The sequence below is a fragment of the Erpetoichthys calabaricus genome, chromosome 3 (genome assembly GCF_900747795.2).
Source record: "Erpetoichthys calabaricus chromosome 3, fErpCal1.3, whole genome shotgun sequence".
NCBI lineage: Eukaryota > Metazoa > Chordata > Cladistia > Polypteriformes > Polypteridae > Erpetoichthys > Erpetoichthys calabaricus.
This window is the reverse complement of record NC_041396.2, coordinates 187,680,849-187,702,452: the sequence shown is the minus strand read 5'-3', so window position 1 is coordinate 187,702,452 and position 21,604 is coordinate 187,680,849. Positions and strand designations below refer to the sequence as shown.

Sequence of the window (21,604 nt, the reverse complement as noted above, 5' to 3'; positions counted from 1 at the left end):
ACGTCTTTGAAATGTGGAAGGAAAAACGTCTGGGAGAAATGTGAAAACTCAATGCCGCAAATGACCAAGTATGCTCTGAAATATCCAGTAATGCACCTGTTACATTTTGTACACTTTTTGTTATATTAATGCATTGAGTTAATAATTTTATTTTTTAAGAAAAAACACTATGATTTGTATTTCTGGCCTTTAAATTCACCAGTCTGACTTTAGTGGAGTCAGAACTTCCCCCAGTAGCAGTAACCAACCTTAGATGGGATGCCAGTCCAGGACAAGGAACACTTGCACACACAGGTATATATCGGGCCATTTAAGAGTCTCTGACTATAACAGACTACACATCTTTACATAAAGACTGACACTGTGTGACTGTGGCTTCCTCATGTTCAGGGCTGTTATGCACGAACAAGTTTTCTATGGGTTGACAACTTCACTCCCAAACACCAAAAGCTTTTCTTTGCTTTTTTCCTGTAAACTATGTCACCTTAGATTTCTAAACTAAAGTAAGTTAACAAATGGTGTTAACCAACAGTATAATCCTTCAGTGTATTTTGTTGTTATTTGTGGTTATTGTGCTTAATATTTTCTTTAAACTACTGTAAATTACTTTTGCCATTATGAAAAATCAGATTGAGGAGTGACAACAAATATTAATATAACTTCTGAAAATAAAAATTGTTCTTTTTTTGCAATATGTAAAACTGAGCAGAATACAATTTTAGATCAGTATTTTTGTGGTGCAAAATCAGAAATTGGGCGGCATGGTGACACATCGCTGCCTCACAAGTCCAGCATCCTGTGTTTGAATCTATGCTCCATTGTTGTGCATAGAGAGTCTGCACTCTTATCCAATGTTTTCCTCTGGACTGTGGCGTTCCTGCCTCATCGTTAAATATGTGTTGGTTAGGTTAAACACTGAAACTAAACAGGCCCTGTAGCTGTTTGCATGAATGGACTCTGTGATGGACTAGCATTTCGTCAAGGAATATTTCCCACCATTTGCCCGAGGCTGCTTGGACTGGTTGCAGCTCCCTGTAACCTTGAATTGGATTAAGTGGGTTTGATATAGTGATATAGTAAGTTTAAATATAGATCTCAGCAATGGAGTTGTTTGGAGAAAGTAGGTAAATTCTGGTAATTAGGTGACATTAAGTGCAGATGGAGTTACAGGTGCAGCAATGACAGACAGGGCGACAGGTGCATAGAAGCCTTTGTAAGCACTGCCACTATATACACTTCTTCTAAATAAGTCTTTCTAGTATTAAGGGGAAAATTTTATGAAAACGTTATGAGGAATAGTATGCTCTGTGAAAGTAAGACATGGCCAGTGAATGTGGAATATGAAGCAACATAGAACAGAGCAGAGGTAATGATCAGGTGTATGTGGGAAGTATCAGGCAGGGAGAAAGAGAAAGAGAGAGATTAATATCAAGTCAAGAGAAAAAGTTGGTGTGGAGGTGATAGGTGTTATGCTGAGGACAAAAAGACAAAAATGTTTTAGTCATAAGGATGATTAGGTGAAGAGGTGCACCATGATGGCGGTGGAGGAGATGATGACAAGAGGGAGGCAGAAAAGGTCATGGTTGGAGGTGGCATTACATTATATGAAAATAATAGGTCAGAACTGCAGAAAGTGGAGGAAAAAGATATATGGGCAACCAGCTACAATGGGCAAGACTGTGAAACAGCAGTTGAACCTGTAATGATGACTTAATATTAAAATTACATTTTTTTATATAATGAGTATCAAGCACCACACATTTTACTGACAGATAAAAACAAATAACTACCATCATCTTCTGTGTTTGTGAGAAAGAAAACACTGTCTGGCAGAATTCCCCTTTCCTGCATTGATATCCACTGCTCTTTTGTGTTTGGGAAGTTGTCTAGCACCCATCCACCTGAAGGAGGATCAGAATGTCTCTCACTGAGAGCCTGAAAAATAAAACCAGAACAAAAGTCGCCTTAGGAAAAGAGCTAGGAAATCATTAATTATTCTGCATTTTATAATTACCAATAATAAATAAAACAAGACAAAATAAAGATGACTATGTGCACATCATATTAATGTGCAAATGTATTAAACTTGAATGAGACATTATATACTATTATTTTGTTGACCTTTGAGTTATATGTATGTCTTTCTGGATGCAATTGGGAGTATCCAGACTTGGTAGGGAATTCATAGTTGCTAATAAGAAGTTTACAGAAGAATTTTTGACTTTATACTGTATGTCATGTATTTCCTGAGCTACATGCTTCAGACCAAAACATTTAATCAAAAATTTAAAAATGAACAGGACTGAAATTAAAGGAAATAGTAAGCAATACTGGATAACTTCCGGTCGCTACACTGTAGCAGACCTCTCGGTGCATCTCTCCGTGTTTTGTAACTGCTTGTTGTTCTTAATTCGTGAAAAATTGTTTCTTTTTGTTTTCTTTTACTAGTTTGCAAATAGTCATTTCTATAAAATGCTTTATAACATTTGCGAAAGTTTCTTACTTTTGATCATTATCGCCTTTGGAATCCAACGGGACACTAACGCTCTACCTGCATAGGAAATCCCAGGTGTGTGGCCAGCACTGTTCTTCTACAGCCGGGATGCGCTGCTATCAATGAGACCAGCTACCAGTTACTCCCCGTGTACTACCAATATACCAGATGAATTAAAATCTTTGAAACCCAGAAAGAGAAGAAAAAGAGGTGGGACTATGAGTACATCTGAGATGGAGAAGTTTTAAAACACCTTTGCCAACTATCATTGTTAGCAATGCACAGTCCTTGCAAAATAAACTGGACGAGCTGAGAGCATCTGCGCGATACCTCCACGAGTACCGTGAAAGCTGTCTGATGTGCTTTACGGAGACCTGGTTTAAGAGTACAGACTCGGATACAGCAGTTGAAGTAGATGGATTTGTTTGTGTACGGCAAGACAGAAATCCAGCGTCTGGTAAGCAGACGGGTGGTGGGGTCTGCCTTTACATTAATAAAAGGTGGTGCAAGAATATCACTGTAAAAGAGTGCATCTGCACGCTGAATATTGAACTACTCACTGTCGGACTTCGCCCATACTATCTACCATGGGAGTTTAATCAATTATTTGTGACAGTCGTTTATATACCGCCGCATGCTGATGTTGGAGCTGCAGCTGAAACGATTCTTGAAACTGCTCATAAACTAGAAACCAAATCACCTGGTTGTTTCAAACTTGTGATGGGTGATTTTAATTTATGCAATCTGGAGTCAGTATTACCAAATTACCATCAGTATGTGAATATTAATACTAGAGGGGACAAAACTCTGGACAAGTGCTATGGAAACATCCCTGGTGCCTACATATCATATCACAGAGCAGCCCTGGGTGCGTCTGACCACATCATTATTCATCTGCTTCCGAATTACAAACAGAAACTGAAACAAGAAAAAACAGCCAAACGAATAACACAAGACCTTTTACAAGGACAGTGTAGTGGGACTGTAGGAATGCTTCTCCTGTACAAATTGGGATGTGTTGATATCCTCACAGTCACTGAATGAGGCCACTTACACTGTCAGTGAATATATGAAATTCTGTGAGTCTATGATCATTAAAGAAAAAACTGTCAGGTGTACCCAAACAGTAAGCCATGGATCACTAAAGAGTAAAGAGGTTAAAGCATTACTATTGGAAAAGCAACATGCACATCAAGAAAATAAGATAGAAGATAAGCTGTAATTTTACAGCAAAGGATTAACAGGTTAATTAAACAAAATAAAAAGATGCATGGGGAAAAAATCAAGAGGTGGTTTAATGATAACAATCCAAAGCAGGTCTGGAAGGGACTAAAAACAATTACAGGACTGGGCTCTAAAAAGAGTGTGAATTTTCCAGCTGACAAAGACCACAAGCTTTTAGCAGATGAACTGAATAACTTTTTTGCCAGATTTGAAACAAGTGATTTCAGCACCCAGAATACAGAAATAAAGGAGATGCTTTATAAAAACACCAGAAATTCTGCTGTGATGGGGTTCAGGTTAACTGAAGTGGAGAAAGGCTTGCCGCAGGTTAAAACAAACAGTGCATTGGGACCAGATGGCATATCAAGTCGGCTCTTAAAGTCTTGCTCTAAGCAGCTCTCTCCAGTTTTTCATTTGCTTTTTAACTGGTCTCTGACCTGTGGTATTGTACTTAATCTGTGGAAACAATTAATCATTACCCCTGTATTTAAGGTTTCTAGGCCAAGCTGTTTAAATGACTACAGACCAGTGGCACTAACCTCTATCCCAATGAAATGCTTTGAACATTTGGTGAAAAACATTTTAATGACAGAGACAAAGTCTTTTCAAGACAACAATCAATTTGCTTACTGTGCAAACAGAAGTGTGGAAGATGCTCTGCTTGTTATCTTACATCAAATCGACACCTTTCTTGATCAGCCTGGTTCATATGTCAGAGCACTATTTTTGGATTTTTCTTCAGCGTTCAACACCATACAGCCTCATATACTGATTGGGAAATTGAACAGTATGAATATAAACCCATTTATTACACTATGGATTCAGGACAGTTAAAGTACGGGACACTTTTTCAATAGTCATTCATTCAAACACAGGAAATCAGCAAGAGTGTGTCTTATCACCATTACTGTTTACTCTGTACACAAGTGACCTGAGACAGAACAATGACCACTGCTCCATTATCAAGTATGCTAATGATACCATGCTCATAGGACGCATATCTGGGGAGGATGAAAGCCACTATCTAAATCAAGTGGACTGTATGGTAAACTGGTGCAATAAAAACTCTTTCACTCTGAATGTAAAAAAGACCAAAGAAATGATATTTGATTTTAAGAGAATGAAATCTGTATGTTTACTCATTGTAGTTCTGAGGGAGGAGATAGAAATAGTGACTGAATATAAATACTTAGGAACTTACCTAGATAACAATCTTAACTGGAATACTAATGCAAAAAAATATTCTTTAAATGCAACCAGCGCTTATTTCTCCTCCATAAACTATTTAAAGTAGACAAGGACCTCATGTTGTCCTTTTATCGCAGTCTGATCCAGTCTGTGTTCACTTACAGTTTCATTGCCTGGTTTAATAGTCTGACAAACCAAAACTCAAAAAAGTTCCAGCAGATTACGAAGTATGCAGCTAAAGTTATTGGGGCTAATGTACTGTAGATGGTTTGACTAGTGTGTGTCAGAGGGAAATGTTAAAGAAACTGGAAATCATCTCAACTGATGACAGACATCCATTACATGTAGAACTTAACTTCAGTAAATCAGGAAGGATAGTCGCTTTGAAAACCCACACAAATCGCTGCGGAAATTCCTTTCTTCCTTGTGCCATTCGACTTTTCAATAAGAAATATTGAAGATAATGATTAAGGTTTTGATATATATCCTGTAATCTTTTTTTTTGGTGTAAATATGCATTATCTAACTGCCTTACCTTAACCTGTCTTGTTTCTATTTGTTTGTTTTATTTCATTCTGTCTGTTATTAGATGCAAATGAGAAGGCAAATTTCATGTTTTCTTGTGTAAACATGACTAAATAAAGAAACCTTAAACCTTAAAACCTTAAACTCATTCCTTAACAGACAAAAGTGGCTAGCTCCAGAGTAATCTGGAAATACTGTAGCTGCAGAACAATTTTAGAAATATGCCTGCATTGTTTTCTTTATGAAGAAATGATATAGAGTTATTGAGAATTTCTTTTTTATATGAATAAAGGACAGACACTTAAAGTAGCACATATGAATCTATATAAGAATCTTTCCATATATCTTATAGTTTTAAAATAGAAAAGGGTTTGTATATGTTCATCACTAAGTAGCTGGGGTATTCACAGAAGATGTTTGAAAAAATTAGATCAGGCAATTCAGACTATCAAGTGTACTTGATTAGCTAATAGCAAAGTAGTCCCAATATCTCATCTAATGTAGAAGCTTTTTGAAACTGTCAAGACTTCCAACTCAACTTTATGACCCTTGTGAAAAATGTGGTGGATGGATGAGCATACCAGCTGAGATTGATAACTGTTCTTCCTGCTGTTTCGTGTTTTCATTTGCTTGTTTTTTGGATTTTAGATTTGCTTGAATAAACATTTGTCTATTACTATAATCAATGGAGCACTGACTTCTTATAAACACTGGGGGACAAAAAATATCAGCTATAATATAAATAATAATTTGATTTGGTTGCATTAAACCTACCACTGACATTACTTTACTGGTTGAGTTAAGAGATTTGTGGTTGGTTTTGAAATATTCAATAACAAGAAGCTGTATTAATGCATTTATGTAAAAGAAACATTAAAAACTCAGATATATTTGAGAAGTGTGGCCTTTGATATACAACAGAGTGCATGATTTGAATACTGGCTGAAAGGCATTGTATGCAGCTTCAGAGTTTTTTTTATTATTTTTTTTAATTTAGAGGAAGTATTCATGCAATTTAAAATATCATCAAGCAAAGAACTTAACGTCACATTTTGAGATTATGTTCTGCTAACCAGTTTATTACAAAGACCTACATTAAATTTTTATGTTTATGGGGTTGTTTTTACAAGTATTGTCTGTAACAACAGATAAACCGAAATGCATCTGGCATAGACTTTTCAACTCAGTTTTACCAGAATGACTTTCCTCTAGCATCACTCCAGGTTCTGGGGGCAAATGTCATAATGTCTCCCCATAAACAGTGCCTATGCTACTATCTGATCTGCATTTATGGCGCACTTTATGGTGTTAACAGTCAGCTGTGCATTATTGGAGGTACATGCCGTACATTGGTCCCTTTGACTGCTCTCGTTTGCTGGAAGGTCAGCATGGAGGGGCTGCTCTGCCCATGCTCCTACCTCTGTTGTTGCAGCTAGCAAGCCCATACCTGACAATTTAAGGTGGAACCACATGCTGAGTAATACTCTGCAATTTGTTTCAATAAAGTTTAACAAGAAAACATCAGTTTTTTCCTCCAAGCCTTTTTGATTTTTCCTTTTCACCAAAGTTTGTGCTGACTTTGTGATTGTTCTTCCAAAGTTTTAACCTCAGCTTTTTCAGGATTGCTCTTCCTGTTTTCTCTAAAGTACAGTACTCTAAATTGGTGACAACAACAGCTATTTGGTATGATTTGTTGCCTTAATCAATTTATTTTTTATTTTTTAATTTTTTTATTAATTTTATTGTAATCATTCCTACAAATAGATCAATTTTTACAAAAAATAGGATTGAAAACAAATCAAACCCCACCCCTGAGAAGGAGAGCATGGCCAAAGGAGTAATACTTGAGGCTTGTAAACATACCTAAATTGTTGAGTTTAATAGGGCAAAAAAGATAAATGGAGAAGGAAAAGAAATGCAGAAATAATTATTTCATCTTATTCTAAAATATTATTGATTAGATCCTGCCAGGTTTTGAAAAAATTCTGTACAGATCCTCTAACTGAGAATTTGATTTTTTCCAATTTCAAATAATATAAAACATCGGTTTCCCACTGACTTATAAGAGGAGAGTTAGGATTCTTCCAATTTAACAAAATAAGTCTGCATGCCAAAAGTGTAGTGAATGCAATCACAGTTTGCTTGTCCTTCTCCACTTCAAATCCACCTGGAAGAACACCAAACACAGCTATTAATGGGTTAGGAGGGATTGTGACACCAAGGCTGTCTGAGAGGCACTTAAAATTTTGGTCCAAAATGATGTTAATTTGGTGCATGCATGCTTGTATGTTTGCTGCCCAGTAATAAAACTGAAAATTAGGTAGAGCCATGCCACCTTCTGCCTGAGGTCTTTGTAGGGTCGCTCTTTGGATACGTGAATGTTTTGAGTTCCAAATAAATGAGGTTATGGTTGACTCTAATTGCTTAAAAAATGATTTATTGATATATATTGGAATGTTTTGAAATAAAAAAAGAAACTTAGGAAGGATATTCATCTTAACATCTTAACTTCCGGCTAGAGTGAGATGAAGGGTTGACCAATCTATGCAAGTCTTGCTTAATTTTTTCCATACAGACGGCGAAATTTTGTTGATAAAGAGCTTTATGTTTACTTGTGATGTTTACCCCTAGGTATTTCAACTGATCTGCTATGGTAAAAGGTAGGGTGTCCAATCTAATATTATATGCTTGTGAATTCACAGGAAAGAGTATACTTTTATTCAAATTAATTCTGAGACCAGAAATCTTTTGAAATTCTGTAAGTGCTGTTAAAACTGCAGGCACAGTGTTTTCTGGGTCTGATATAAGTTAAACCATATCATCTGCATAGAGAGCAATTTTCTGTTCCAGTCCTTCTCTGATAATCCCCTTTATCTGATAAGAATTTCGACAGTGGACCGCCAGTGGTTCAATGGCGATTGCAAACAGCAGTGGTGACAAAGGGGATCCTTGTCTGGTGCCATGTTCTAGTTTAAAGTATTCTGAACAAATGTTGTTAATACAAACTGAAGCTTCTGGATTGGTATACAGTAGTTTGATCCATGCACAAATATTCGGGCCAAACCCAAATTTCTCCAATGCAGTGAAAAGGTAGTTCCATTCAATCATATCAAATGCTTTTTCTGCATCCAATGATAATAATATCTCTGGGGTGTTTGACTTTGCTGGTGAATATATTACATTAAACAGGCGTCGAAGATTGGAAGATAAACGTCGGCCTTTAATAAATCCAGTTTGATCCTGTGATATTACCGAAAGCAGCACTTTCTCCATCCTTCTAGCTATAATTTTTGAGAATATCTTAACATCATTATTCAGAAGTGAAATTGGTCTGTATGATGCACATTGTAACAAGTCCTTATTTTGTTTAGGAAAGACGGTGATTAATGCTTGACGAAAGGTTTGAGGTAGAATTTGATTGTCTCTAGCTTCTGTAAATGTTGCCAATAAGAAGGGAGCTAGCTGAATGGAGAATTTCTTATAAAATTCTACAGGGTAGCCATCAGGGCCTGGTGATTTCCTGCCTTGAAGTGACTTTATAGCATCTAGTAATTCTGATAGGGTCAGAGGTTTATCCAGTTCTTCAGCACTAAAAGTATCTATTTGCGGTATCTGTAATGTATCCAGAAATGCATTAGATTGTGTGTTGTCTTCTTTAAACTCAGTAGAATATAAGGTTTTATAGTAGTCTCTAAATGTGTGTATTATATTTTTCTGGTCGATAATTTCATCTCCATTCGTGTTGGTGATTACTGGGATTGCATTGCGAACTTCTTGCTTGTGGATTTGTTGAGCTAAAAGCTTATTAGCTTTCTCTCTGTGTTCATAGTAATGATGTCTTGATTTATAAATAACTTGTTCAGTTTCTTCAGTTGTCAAGATGTTGAGTTCTGTATGCAGAGCCTGCCTTTTCCTATGAAGAGCCTCACATGCCTTAATCAATTTAAAGGAAAAATCTTTCACAGGGCAAGAAAAAAACCTATCTAGGATGTTAAAAAAACCCAGGCCCAAATCAGAAGATCTCCAGATTTCTCTTGTAGTATGAGATGTTTTTATTTATAATGTAACAATACAAATGAGGCTGACTGCCAATGGCATTTGTTATATAGAAGCCAAAGTAATCTCAAAAAAATCATCATTGCTTCTGTTAAGTTTGTAAATGGCATCTAAATTATCCTGTAAAATTTTGGAAAAATGTACCTTTGACAAACTGATTTTTTTGACCACAACAGAAAGCACTTTCTTCGGCAAAAGTCCAACACAGACTACCATAAAAATAAAAAGGATGGTAGGAGTCTCATGATTTATTTAGGGTTGATTTTCTGATAAACTGTCCTGGATGTCTCACTACCTTTGAAGTATGAATTTCATACTTAAACATTCAAGAGAAGAACATCAGGCCCTCTAGTTGTTATTGCAGATGAGCTGAAACATGACAATGATCACAAACAGTGTAGCAAATCCACATATCTTTAGAATGATCTTCCAGTTAGTGCAAGGGATGTCCCACTGATCTGTACATTTTAGTCCGGGTAGACGATCCACAATTTAAACACAGAAAAACCTAATTTGTGCTTCTTGTCTGGCAGTTTATGCTGTAAAAACATGTTTTGCATTTGTCATAATCAAATCGTGACATTTATTTTGACTATTACTAACCCTTGTCCATTCTTTTTCTACTCTGTATCTTGCTGTGGCAGTTGAACATAGATTATTATGCTACAACCCTTTAGCATTAATGATGGCAAACACATCATCAGACTGTCACACTCATATGCTTGGGAAACAGTGGATAATAGGTTAGTCTAATTTGTGCAAACTTTGAATTTACTTTCTCCAAAATACTGTGGACCTCATTTTATTCCAGTTACATTGTTAATTCAAGGTTTTGCTTCCACCATCTCTAATGTCAACTGCTCATATCATATCTTTTATTAGCTTAACGTCTACTATATTTCAAAGTTTTGCTTTGTTTATTCAACTGACTTTTCCTAAATTGCAACTTTGGGAGTGTTGTGAATTATTACTGCTAATCTTGAACATTTGTTATGAGTTTCTTTAAAATGTTAGTGACATTTCATTTATTTTTGTGGGCATTGTCATCTTGGATTATTTTGCTGTGGCATCAGCCATCTTGTTTACTGTTTCAATGCAGTTTGCCAGAAGTGATTTGTGTTGCATTATTTGTGATATCACAGCTGCCGAAGATATTTAAGATGGTGATGTGCAACACTTTGTATTCTGTCTTTAGGCTAATTCACAAACAAATTAAATCCAAATAAGAGAGCTGAGCAACAATAGTTAGAAATCAATTCGAGGCAGCTCACAGCTTGCACAGAGGCAGAAGACTGACCCTACAGCTGCAGGGTTATTGGGCCCTGTTCCCTTAGATTCAGCATACAACAAACAAGGAACACATTCAAAAGAATTTATAGAACCATTTATAGAACCATATATAACAATAATAATAATTAGAAACCCAAAACACATCAAATGAAAATAATAAACAACAGGAACTACATAATCATTTACATAGAAAAATAACCAAAAAGAATCCAAAAATAAAAAAGAAAATAACACAATAAACAAACTTAGCAAAATAAAACAGGAACAGAACCATGGCTGAACTCTAACAGTATTAGAATAAGAGGGTTTGAAAATGTATAAAAGGACTTTTTAACATTTTTTATATCATAAAAATTTTATTTTTAGGCAGGCTTATAAAATGCTGTTTTTATGCAGTACCTTATATTAGTCTGTACTCCTATCAGTGAGATTATAAGGTAAACACTTGTGGTAATGTGAGGAACCACAAAAAATACAGTAGATACTGAGAAATATTTGCATAAAAATAAACAAATGTACAAACCTGAATGTAACAACTTAAACAAGTATATTTCAACTTAAAAGTTTTGATAATAACATTATAGTGTTGTTATAAATATATCCTGAACCAAAAAGGCCAAAAATCTAAAAAAAAACCCTTCTCAACTTCAAACTGCTTTTGAATTAAAGACAGGACTTTTGACAAATGAATTAAGTTGAGAAGTGGATCTTCAGTTTAAATGCATGTTTACGTGTATGTGCATGTTCTTTCCTCGTTCACGAGTGTGTTTTATGGAAGTGGTTTATTTAAAAGTATTTTAGTAAAAATACATGGTTGGGATGGTGCGAGTAAATGAATGGATGACTTTGAATGTGGATTATATCTATCTACAGTAATCCCTCCTCCATCGCGGGGGTTGCATTCCAGAGCCACCCGCGAAATAAGAAAATCCGCGAAGTAGAAACCATATGTTTATATGGTTATTTTTATATTGTCATGCTTGGGTCACAGATTTGCGCAGAAACACAGGAGGTTGTAGAGAGACAGGAACGTTATTCAAACACTGCAGACAAACATTTGTCTCTTTTTCAAAAGTTTAAACTGTGCTCCATGACAAGACAGAGATGACAGTTCTGTCTCACAATTAGAAGAATGCAAACATATCTTCCTCTTCAAAGGAATGCGTGTCAGGAGCACAGAATGTCACATAGATAGAGAAAACAATCTCTAGCAAACAAATCAATAGGGCTGTTTGGCTTTTAAGTATGCGAAGCACCGCGGCACAAAGCTGTTGAAGGCGGCAGCTCACACCCCCTCCGTCAGGAGCAGGGAGAGAGAGAGAGAGAGAGATAGAGAGAGAGACAGAGTTTGTTTTTCAGTCAAAAATCAATACGTACCCTTCGAGCTTTTAAGTATGCGAAGCACCGTGCAGCATGTCGTTTCAGGAAGCAGCTGCACAAAAGATAGCAACGTGAAGATAATCTTTCAGCATTTTTAGACGAGCGTCCGTATCGTCTAGGTGTGCGAACAGCCCCCCTGCTCAATCCCCATACGTCAGGATCAGAGAAAGTCAGCGCAAGAGAGAGAGAAAAGTAAGCAATCTAGCTTCTCAGCCATCTGCCAATAGCGTCCCTTGTATGAAATCAACTGGGCAAACCAACTGAGGAAGCATGTACCAGAAATTAAAAGACCCATTGTCCGCAGAAATCCGCGAACCAGCAAAAAATCAGCGATATATATTTAAATATGCTTACATATAAAATCTGCGATGGAGTGAAGCCGCGAAAGGCAAGCGCGATATAGCGAGGGATCACTGTATATGACAATGTGAGTTTTTTTTTTTACATTGTGTGCCGTTGTCCTGCGCTGGTCACCTACTGTGGCTGTTGAATCATAAAATTTCTTGCCTCCTTTTTTACTGCTGTAAATCAGTAAACAGTTAAAAATGCTGTTTCCTTTTGCACTATGGTCACAATGAAGATTTACCTCATTAATTGCTTTTTCCAATACGTCTGTATATAGGTCAGGAGACAAATTAAGGGGCACAAGCATTGCATCTCTAATGGCCTGCTGCACTACAGCCTGGACTTCAGGATGTTCTTCATTCAACTCTGTATCTGTAATTACATATAAAAAAACAGCTGATTGCTTATTTGATGTATTGTCAGTAAATTAGAGTATATTATTGGAATATTACAATATAAAAGCTAATCAATTATTCAGAATAAATTGGAAGGCAAAATGATACATAAATATCAATTCAGTATAGTGAAAATGTCTAATTTTTGTGTTTCTTTATAAAAGCACATTCAATATACATAGCTTTTTTAAAAGTATTGTGGTGGAGTTGTTAGGAGCCAGAAAGATAAAAGTGTATAGAATGTTAAAATCCTACTATTACTTATTGTGTGGCTCTTGATTTTACTCATTTTAGTCATCATCCGACTCTTTATGGATTTTACTCTTTATGGATTTTAGGGGGGCTCTACAAAATCCATGATGTAGTCAGAATGGCACTGAATTTATCATATGGAAAGTAGGGCCTTCATTATAATGGTGTGAATTGTAGCCATCAAACAATCAGAAGATACATTTGAGAAGATGAGAAGACACATTTTCTGTATCATCACACTCAGTTTAAAGTCTACAGGTGTATTCATATTGCAAGAATTATTGCTAGCATCATAACACAACCCTTGCAAAAAAGGAAAACAGAGCAGTGAATCATGGCTCATGTCTGTTTCTGTTACCTTGTTCTGTCTTGGTTGCATCCGAAGAGGCTACAGACGAAGATTCTTGCAGCTCAGAAGTGCCTTCAGCACTCACCGTGGATTCTTCTGCTATAGTTGATAATACAGAGCATACATTAATAGTCAACATACAATGGTGTAGAACATAAAACTTTGTAAACAGCATCAAATCTTAAGTGTATGCATTGCTGACAGTTACTATTATGTGTATCTGATAAGCAGGATCATGCAAACCTCATGGAAACTTCATGGATTTGATGGATAACTTTTAAGTGTGTATTTCAAGACAAAAGCTGAAAAACTTGATTGTGTGAAGGTGAACACTGAGATCTAACAGCTGCAGTTCAGTTATAGTTGCTGCTAGGTTCCAGTAGAGAAGAATTAAAAGCCTCAGAGACCCTGTTCGTCTGAGGTGGTAACTGGGAAATATCACCCCCAGTAAAGGCAAGATGGTTACAAGCTATTTAGGCTCGAAATCTGGTCTTTTAGCTCACTGTTTTTTATGCTTAATGGTGGTTTGCAGAAGAGCCACTGAGGTTATTACAATAAGTCTATATCTGTGAAAAGAGTCCTGACTCCCACACGTAACATATCTTTATTTTTTAATTCTGTTATGCATCATAAAATATGTATAGCTCATTTTGTTTAAGAAAAATTACTGTAATTGACCAAATGCAAAATGTATTTGATGTGTAAATTAGAAAAGAGTAAATTAACTCTGCTACATTTGTTTCCTTAGGTTTTGTATGAGATGCTTCAATTTAAGAGTATACTCTCATAATGTAACTTGCCCATTTATACTTCTCTAGACTGACTTTTTTCATTAAAAACTACCAAAAAATGATTTTCCTTCTTTTTTCTCTCTGTCATTCAAGTCTGAAATGCTTCGCAGTCACCTGATTTTAACATTTAAAAGAGCTAATTCATTATGAATCATAGAGATTTTGTGGGACTTCTTTGCTTTTGAACACCTTTCCTGCCCGATACTCCTAAGCATGAACTAATTCTTATGTAACCTCATTAGTTTATTGTAATGTGTATTACTTTCATTCAAAACTAGAAAATTTTTAATTAAATTTACTGGAAGCTCTTCCAATATAATTAAATCAGTCATCTTTCATAATACTTGTTAACATATAGGCAGCCTATTGTGTACAATTTATATGTCAAGATTTATCTCAAGGACGCATGCCTTGTACCTTACTGTCCTAGGAAAAGCTATTTTAAGTTCTATCCATCCATTGTCAGTCTTACTTGGTTCACAAAGAAAGCAGCCTGTACAAGCAGCATCAATTGTAATGCACAAAGGTACCAGTTTATCAAAAGGTACACTGACTTACTTACCAGTATTCACACATATGAATTCTGTTTTGAGTGACCAGTTAACTTAAGATGCACATCTATGGGATGTGAAAAGAAAGCTGTAGTAACCAAAGAAAAACTTACCCAGACTCAGGGAGAATGTGCAAATTACACAAAGATGGTGCCCAGTCTGAAATTTGAGCCCATCCTCCTCAAATCATGAAGCAGCTGTATAAGGCCACGTTGGCCTTATACTTTTTGCACACTTTTTGCCTGTGCCAGAACTACTGAGTGTAAAAATAATGCACATACTTACATACTTATAAACTTTTGCTTAAGCATGTGGATTAGCTTGCGCACACTGTCAAACACATGAACACAGTGGAGGATGTGAAAAATCATGGCCTGCTTAGGGGACAAATAATATCCTTCTAAGACAGTGGTTCTCAAACTATTTTAGAATTTCTTGCGTGGCGGTCCCTTTTAAAATTGTTCGATGGCTCACGGACCCTTTTATTAAAAATTAAAAAATCAATATTATTTCAAGAAAATTGGGGGTGCCAAATACGTTGCACAAGGGTACCACATACCCACTGCGCAGCACTGCATAGGTACAGGCTGCTGTGAATAAAACATTTTTTGACAAACAATTATTTATTCAGAAAATACTACGTACATATTAGTTATTAAATTTAAGTTAAAATTTTAATGGGATGGATGCATCTGTTTTGCCTTAACCAGTTCTTCTATGTTTGGCTTTGTTTTGGCCAGTGCAACTCTCATATCATTTGTCATATCTAATCTGTTTCGAGATTTTGTTTTGATAGTAAGTGGTGTGGAAAAAGCCGTCTCACACTAATATGTGGTTGCGAATGGAATCAGCACTGACTTAGAGCCATCTTTGCAACATCGGGATATGACTGTGCCATTTCAATCCAAAAATCACTACAACACATTTCACGGAAAACATGTTTTGCACCCCCATCATTTATCAAATCAATAAACTGTTCTTGAATTAAATTGTCCTCTGAAGGCAGGTCACTAATGGAGAGTAGAAACGGGTTATTGATAAATCGTTGGTATTTTTCAAATTCTCGTAGGTCAGGAAAATAGTGAGAAATTTCTTTGCTAAGAATTGATACATGCTGTTTCATCACCTCAAGGACATTGCCATCGACGTTAAGCTCATTTTCATCAATATATGTGTTCAGCTGTGGAAATGGGGCAAAGTTCTTATTCTCTAACTTCCCATGCCGTAGTTCGAGCTTCATTTTGAAAGCTGTCAGTTTTTCATGACAATGGAGCACTGTGATATCTTTTCCTTGCAGCGCCAGGTTGATAGAATTCACAGATTCAAATATGTCGACCAAAAATGATAGGGATATAAGAAAACGGACATCGGAGAATTTTGCGTGCATGTCTGGTTTGGCATCTTGCAAAAAGTGCTGAATTTCTTCACGTAGTATGATAATGATAAAAATAATAAGGGCTGATTTGTGCCGAGCGATAACGGTGGGAAAACAATGCGGTGGCAGCGAATAACGGAACAACGGATTAGTCATTGGGTCTAGGTGGTGGGAGTAACGAAGGAGCTCAGTCACTTATTTCCTCTTGGATAGTAAAGATTAATAATTATAAAAATATAAATAGTATAAATATGCAATCATTTCTCACGGTCCCACCGAAACCGGGACTGCGGATCCCAGTTTGAGAACCGCTGTTCTAAGGGCTCCATTTAAAACAATGACATTGTTTCATATGGTTTTCTCACCTTCATCGCTAGTCTTTTGATCTGACGAAGCTCCAGTGCTTTGTTCACCTTCACCCTTTGCTTCACCTGTAATAGCAGGGTAAATATCATACAGTAAAAAGTTATTTTTGAGAAAATCTATCTGTCTATGTATCTAGTGTAGTGATTAAGGCTTTGGACTGCAAGTCCTGAGGTTGTGAGTTCAAATCCTGCCAATGGAATGAAGCAAGTCACTTCACCTGATTGTGCTACCACTGGGAAAACAAAAGAAATGCAACAAATTGTATCTCAAATGTTGTATGTCACCTTGGATAGAGGCTCTGGCATTTTGTGTGCTGCACACTAGAATATTCAATTAAAAAATTTCTACAAGATGACATTCAGATATATACCATGTGAGCTTATTTATACATAATACTATTAATACATGTGCAGTTGGCTAGGGCTGAAAGCTAAGAAGCTATGTTACCTTTACCTATATGCTGCAAAAAAAATCAAAATCATGAAAGTCACACTTGATTCATAACCCCTTTACTCATTTCACTGTTATGTCAACCCCCTTTTCCATTGCTGAGTGGGTGTGTAAGAGTAAGCCAAGAAACCTGAAACCTGAGCATATTAAATTTGCTTATGTTAGACAAACTATTCCAGTGCTTATAATCTTCATTTAAGTTGATAGAATGCATTGTGTTAAATGATCCACTATGTAGGGCTACAACAGAAGGACACTTCGGAGTACTATAACAGAATATTGCTGAATTAAACATTGTTTTACTCCCACAAAAGTAACATTACATTTTTACGGTTTTAAAATAAGCAAGTTAGTACAGAATGAGACAATTTGGAATATTCAACATCCTGAAAAATATTGCAACAATATTTAAAAAGTCTTTTAGCATAAAAATTTAAAAATGCAGACAGTCATGTTTACAAGAAGGACAAAAAAATTACCTTCTGCTTTGCTCTGTTCTTCTATTAATTTGTTTTTTACTGTTACAATTGCATTCCTTAGTGCATCTGTTCGAACAATTTCCAATGCTTTTGCTCTCTCCTCAGCAATCACAGGCAGCATTAGAGTTTCAACATCTAGAAGCTTATATTTTACAAGAAAATAATACATTTCACAATTTAGTGGAAAATATTTAAATTACTTTTTACATATGAAATATATCTTGCACAGTCAGTAAAGTACATTTAGATATGTTAAATGTAGTATCCATTTTGTTGATATGTTACAGTCTGGGTTTGTTCAATGTAAAATGTTTATTTTCCATTTTATTGTTATTTTTAGTACTAGGGTGTTGTACCGTGTTAGCCATTATGAATGTAGAGAAAAGCCAAGCAAAATGACACCTTTTATTGGCTAACTAGAAAGATTACAATATGCAAGCTTTCGAGGCAACTCAGGCCCCTTCTTCAGGCAAGATGTAATACAGAAACTGAAGTTTCCTATGTTTATATACATACTCTAGGACAAGAAACAACATTGGTAAATATTTAAATGAGAGATTTTGTATGTAAAAAATTAATAGATTCATTCAGGCTAGGGTTAATTTAGCAAGAGAGAAAAGAACAATGTATTGTCAAGATCTCTGGATAAGATAACTGTCCAACAAAGTCTTTTGAAGTTTGTAATGAGTTTTTTCAAAACAATGTGGATCTGTAGACAGGTTGTCTGTCATTCTGAGAGATGTAAACAGTCCTCATATCTGGCCATAAAACTCTTGTCTTTATTCAATCCATGTTGTAAAGTATTAAATTTTAGCATGAGTTTAACTTCCCATTCTTTTCTCTCTTGCTGTGTTTTGAAGTTGCCCATAAGCACTGTGACCAATTGTCCAATACTATGCATTATCACAAACTGCAAGAAGACCCAACAGATCTCTACAAAAAGGAACTAAAAAAAATAGTAAGTAGCTTTCCTCTTGACATCAGGGATCATGTAAACAGTTTAATTCCTGAGAACCCCAAAATGGGTTACTTCTACATGCTTTCTAAAATCCACAAAGAAGGGAACCCAGGAAGGCCTATAATCTCAGGAATTGGCTCCCTTACAGAAAATGTTTCAGGTTGGGTGGAGCAGATCCTTAAACCCCTCACCCGTAACACAACCAGCTACATCCAGGACACCACTGACTTCTTAAAAAAACTGTCTGCTTTAGGCCCCTTACCTGAGGGAACCTTACTGGCCACAATGGATGTTGAGGCACTTTACACTAACATCCCCCATGATGATGGCATATTGGCATGTGAAATGTACCTCAAACAACATGATTTACCCACAAAGTCAGTAATAGAAATGATAAAATTCACTCTGACACATAATCTATTCTCTTTTGGACAGGATTGCTACTTACAACAAATGGGGACTGCAATGGGATGTCGGTTTGCACCTCACTATGCAAATCTTTTTATGGCAAAATTGGAGGAAGATTTCATGTCAATGTGCATCGTAAAACCAATGTTGTATCTCCGTTACATAGATGACATCTTCATAATCTGGACTGCCAGTGAAAAGGACCTCCTCCATTTTCATAATGAATATAATTGTTTTCACCCCAACATAAAGCTGAAGCTGAATTACTCAAAAACAGAAGTCAGCTTCCTTGACACCACCGTTCAACTGAAAGACAACACCCTTGTAACTTCTATTTTTCACAAACCGACAGACAGACGGACCTACCTGAAAAATGATAGCTTCCACCCCAAGCATATAAGGCACTCCATTATTTTCAGCCAAGCAATACGGTACAATCGTATTTGCTCAGACCCAACAGACCGGGATCAACAACTGCAGGAGCTCAGACAAGATTTCATCAAACAAGGTTACACCCCAAAAACAACAGACACTCAAATAAGAAGAGCTACTGCCATACCTAGAGACAACCTTCTGGAATATAAAAACAAAGACAACAAGGATCGCATCCCCCTTGTTGTCACCTACAACCCACATCTTGAAACACTTCGAAAAATTATAAAAGAACTTCAGCCAATACTAAACAATGACCAAACACTGAAAAATGTATTTCCTGAACCTCCCCTCCTGGCATACAGACAACCACCAAACCTTCAACAATTAATTGTCCGAGGCTCCCTAAGTGAACCAACAGAAAATGGCACATCTCCATGCCTACAGAAAAGATGCAAAACATGTGCCCACATCTATGATACAGACCGTATAGTTATACCACACTGCCGACTTGAACATCACATCAAGGGATCATTTTCCTGCAGATCATCTAATGTAGTCTACCTAATTTTCTGCATGCAATGTCCTGACACTGCACTCTATGTGGGAGAAACTGGACAAACACTCCGCCAGAGAATGAACTTACACAGGTTCCACATTAAACATGGCAACACAGATGTTCCTGTGGCGGCCCACTTCAACAGCCATGGACACTGTGAGAAGGACTTTAAGGTCACAGTGCTTATGGGCAACTTCAAAACACAGCAAGAGAGAAAAGAATGGGAAGTTAAACTCATGCTAAAATTTAATACTTTACAACATGGATTGAATAAAGACAAGAGTTTTATGGCCAGATATGAGGACTGTTTACATCTCTCAGAATGACAGACAACCTGTCTACAGATCCACATTGTTTTGAAAAAACTCATTACAAACTTCAAAAGACTTTGTTGGACAGTTATCTTATCCAGAGATCTTGACAATACATTGTTCTTTTCTCTCTTGCTAAATTAACCCTAGCCTGAATGAATCTATTAATTTTTTACATACAAAATCTCTCATTTAAATATTTACCAATGTTGTTTCTTGTCCTAGAGTGTGTATATAAACATAGGAAACTTCAGTTTCTGTATTACATCTTGCCTGAAGAAGGGGCCTGAGTTGCCTCAAAAGCTTGCATATTGTAATCTTTCTAGTTAGCCAATAAAAGGTGTCATTTTGCTTGGCTTTTCTCTACATTGTTATTTTTGTAATTTTTAAAATAATTTTTCTAATGCTTTTCTTTTTATGTAAGTTTTGCTAATATTGTTATGTTTATTTATTATTAAACATATGCCAGGGTTTGTTTGCAGGTATATGTTTATTGTCCTTTTTTGTACCTTCTTTGTTTACTTTACATTATTATTTTTCATATTTTTATTATAATTATGTATTTTGTGTAATTATATATCCATGTAATTATTATTTAGCCTACTATCTAGGTATTCCATGTACTCCTGTGTCCTTAGTGTTTTGTGGGTAAAGTCCCAAGAGGTGGTGCCACCCTGATGTCACTGCTGATGGACCGTCCTCAACCTTTATATTCCAAATGTAAGAGTGGAGCCTTCAGTGATTCATCAACATTTTGAGAGTGCTGTTCTTCGTAAGTATTGATATTCTGGCTTCTTGGATTTTAGCTTCAGCTCTTGGATTTCAAAAGCTGTATTGTGAATTATTAGGCAAACCCTTGTGTTTTTGCAATTTTGTTATTTTTTTTTTAGTTTTTTTAAATAACTTAATTAATCTTAAAAAGCAATCTTTGTTGACTTGGAACTCAAGCTAAAGGTTTTTTTAAGGTTTTCCTTCTCCTTGGGAGACATTTTGATATATTGTGAAACATTTGATATTACTTAAAAAAGCCTGTTCCCCATTACTGGGACCTGGACATGCCTGAAGCCAGCCACTGAAGTACTGAGTTTAGGTTGCCTTTTCTGGGCAGGCTAGAGAGGGCCCTGGCCTATTTTATGGATCTTTTGGAGACCTCACATGATTTTGCCATTTTGAGTGCACTGAATTACCACATATATGTACTTAAAGGATACATTCCTTGTTTTCTATGGGTGGAACCCCAAGAGGTGGGACCACCATTATATCATTGCTGAGGTACCACATTCAGCTTATATGATTTTTCTGTTTTTTATGGATTTATTTCTTCTGTTTTTAGATTCTGAGTACTTGGATGTTCGTATGCTTTAAATTGTCCTTCTCAGCAAATTCCTTTGCCTCATTTTGGCCTTTTTTGTTTTGTTTTGTTTATTTAATAAATTCTTTGAATTTCAAGAACATTTCTTGGCTTGTCTTTTCAAGCTAGATGTTT

At 36.1% G+C, this 21,604-nt stretch overlaps 1 protein-coding gene and 1 long non-coding RNA gene across 2 annotated transcripts in view; both read right to left on the bottom strand.

Annotated features, from left to right (window-relative positions):
- Positions 1-21,604, bottom strand: part of ak9 (adenylate kinase 9) — a 123,256-nt gene that overhangs the window by 63,790 nt on the left and 37,862 nt on the right. The window contains exons 13-18 of the mRNA XM_051924728.1: positions 17,511-17,652; positions 16,581-16,646; positions 15,699-16,376; positions 13,508-13,597; positions 12,744-12,874; positions 1,791-1,935 (exon numbers count right to left, since the gene is read on the bottom strand). Of these exons, the coding sequence (XP_051780688.1) occupies positions 1,791-1,935; positions 12,744-12,874; positions 13,508-13,597; positions 15,699-16,376; positions 16,581-16,646; positions 17,511-17,652 (1,252 nt within the window). The remainder of the gene's footprint in view (positions 1-1,790; positions 1,936-12,743; positions 12,875-13,507; positions 13,598-15,698; positions 16,377-16,580; positions 16,647-17,510; positions 17,653-21,604) is intronic.
- LOC127527221 (uncharacterized) lies at positions 1,924-13,614 on the bottom strand. The gene is made up of 3 exons (XR_007934530.1): positions 13,508-13,614; positions 12,744-12,874; positions 1,924-1,935 (listed from the first exon to the last, which is right to left on the bottom strand). It is a non-coding gene; the product is annotated as an uncharacterized LOC127527221 (long non-coding RNA).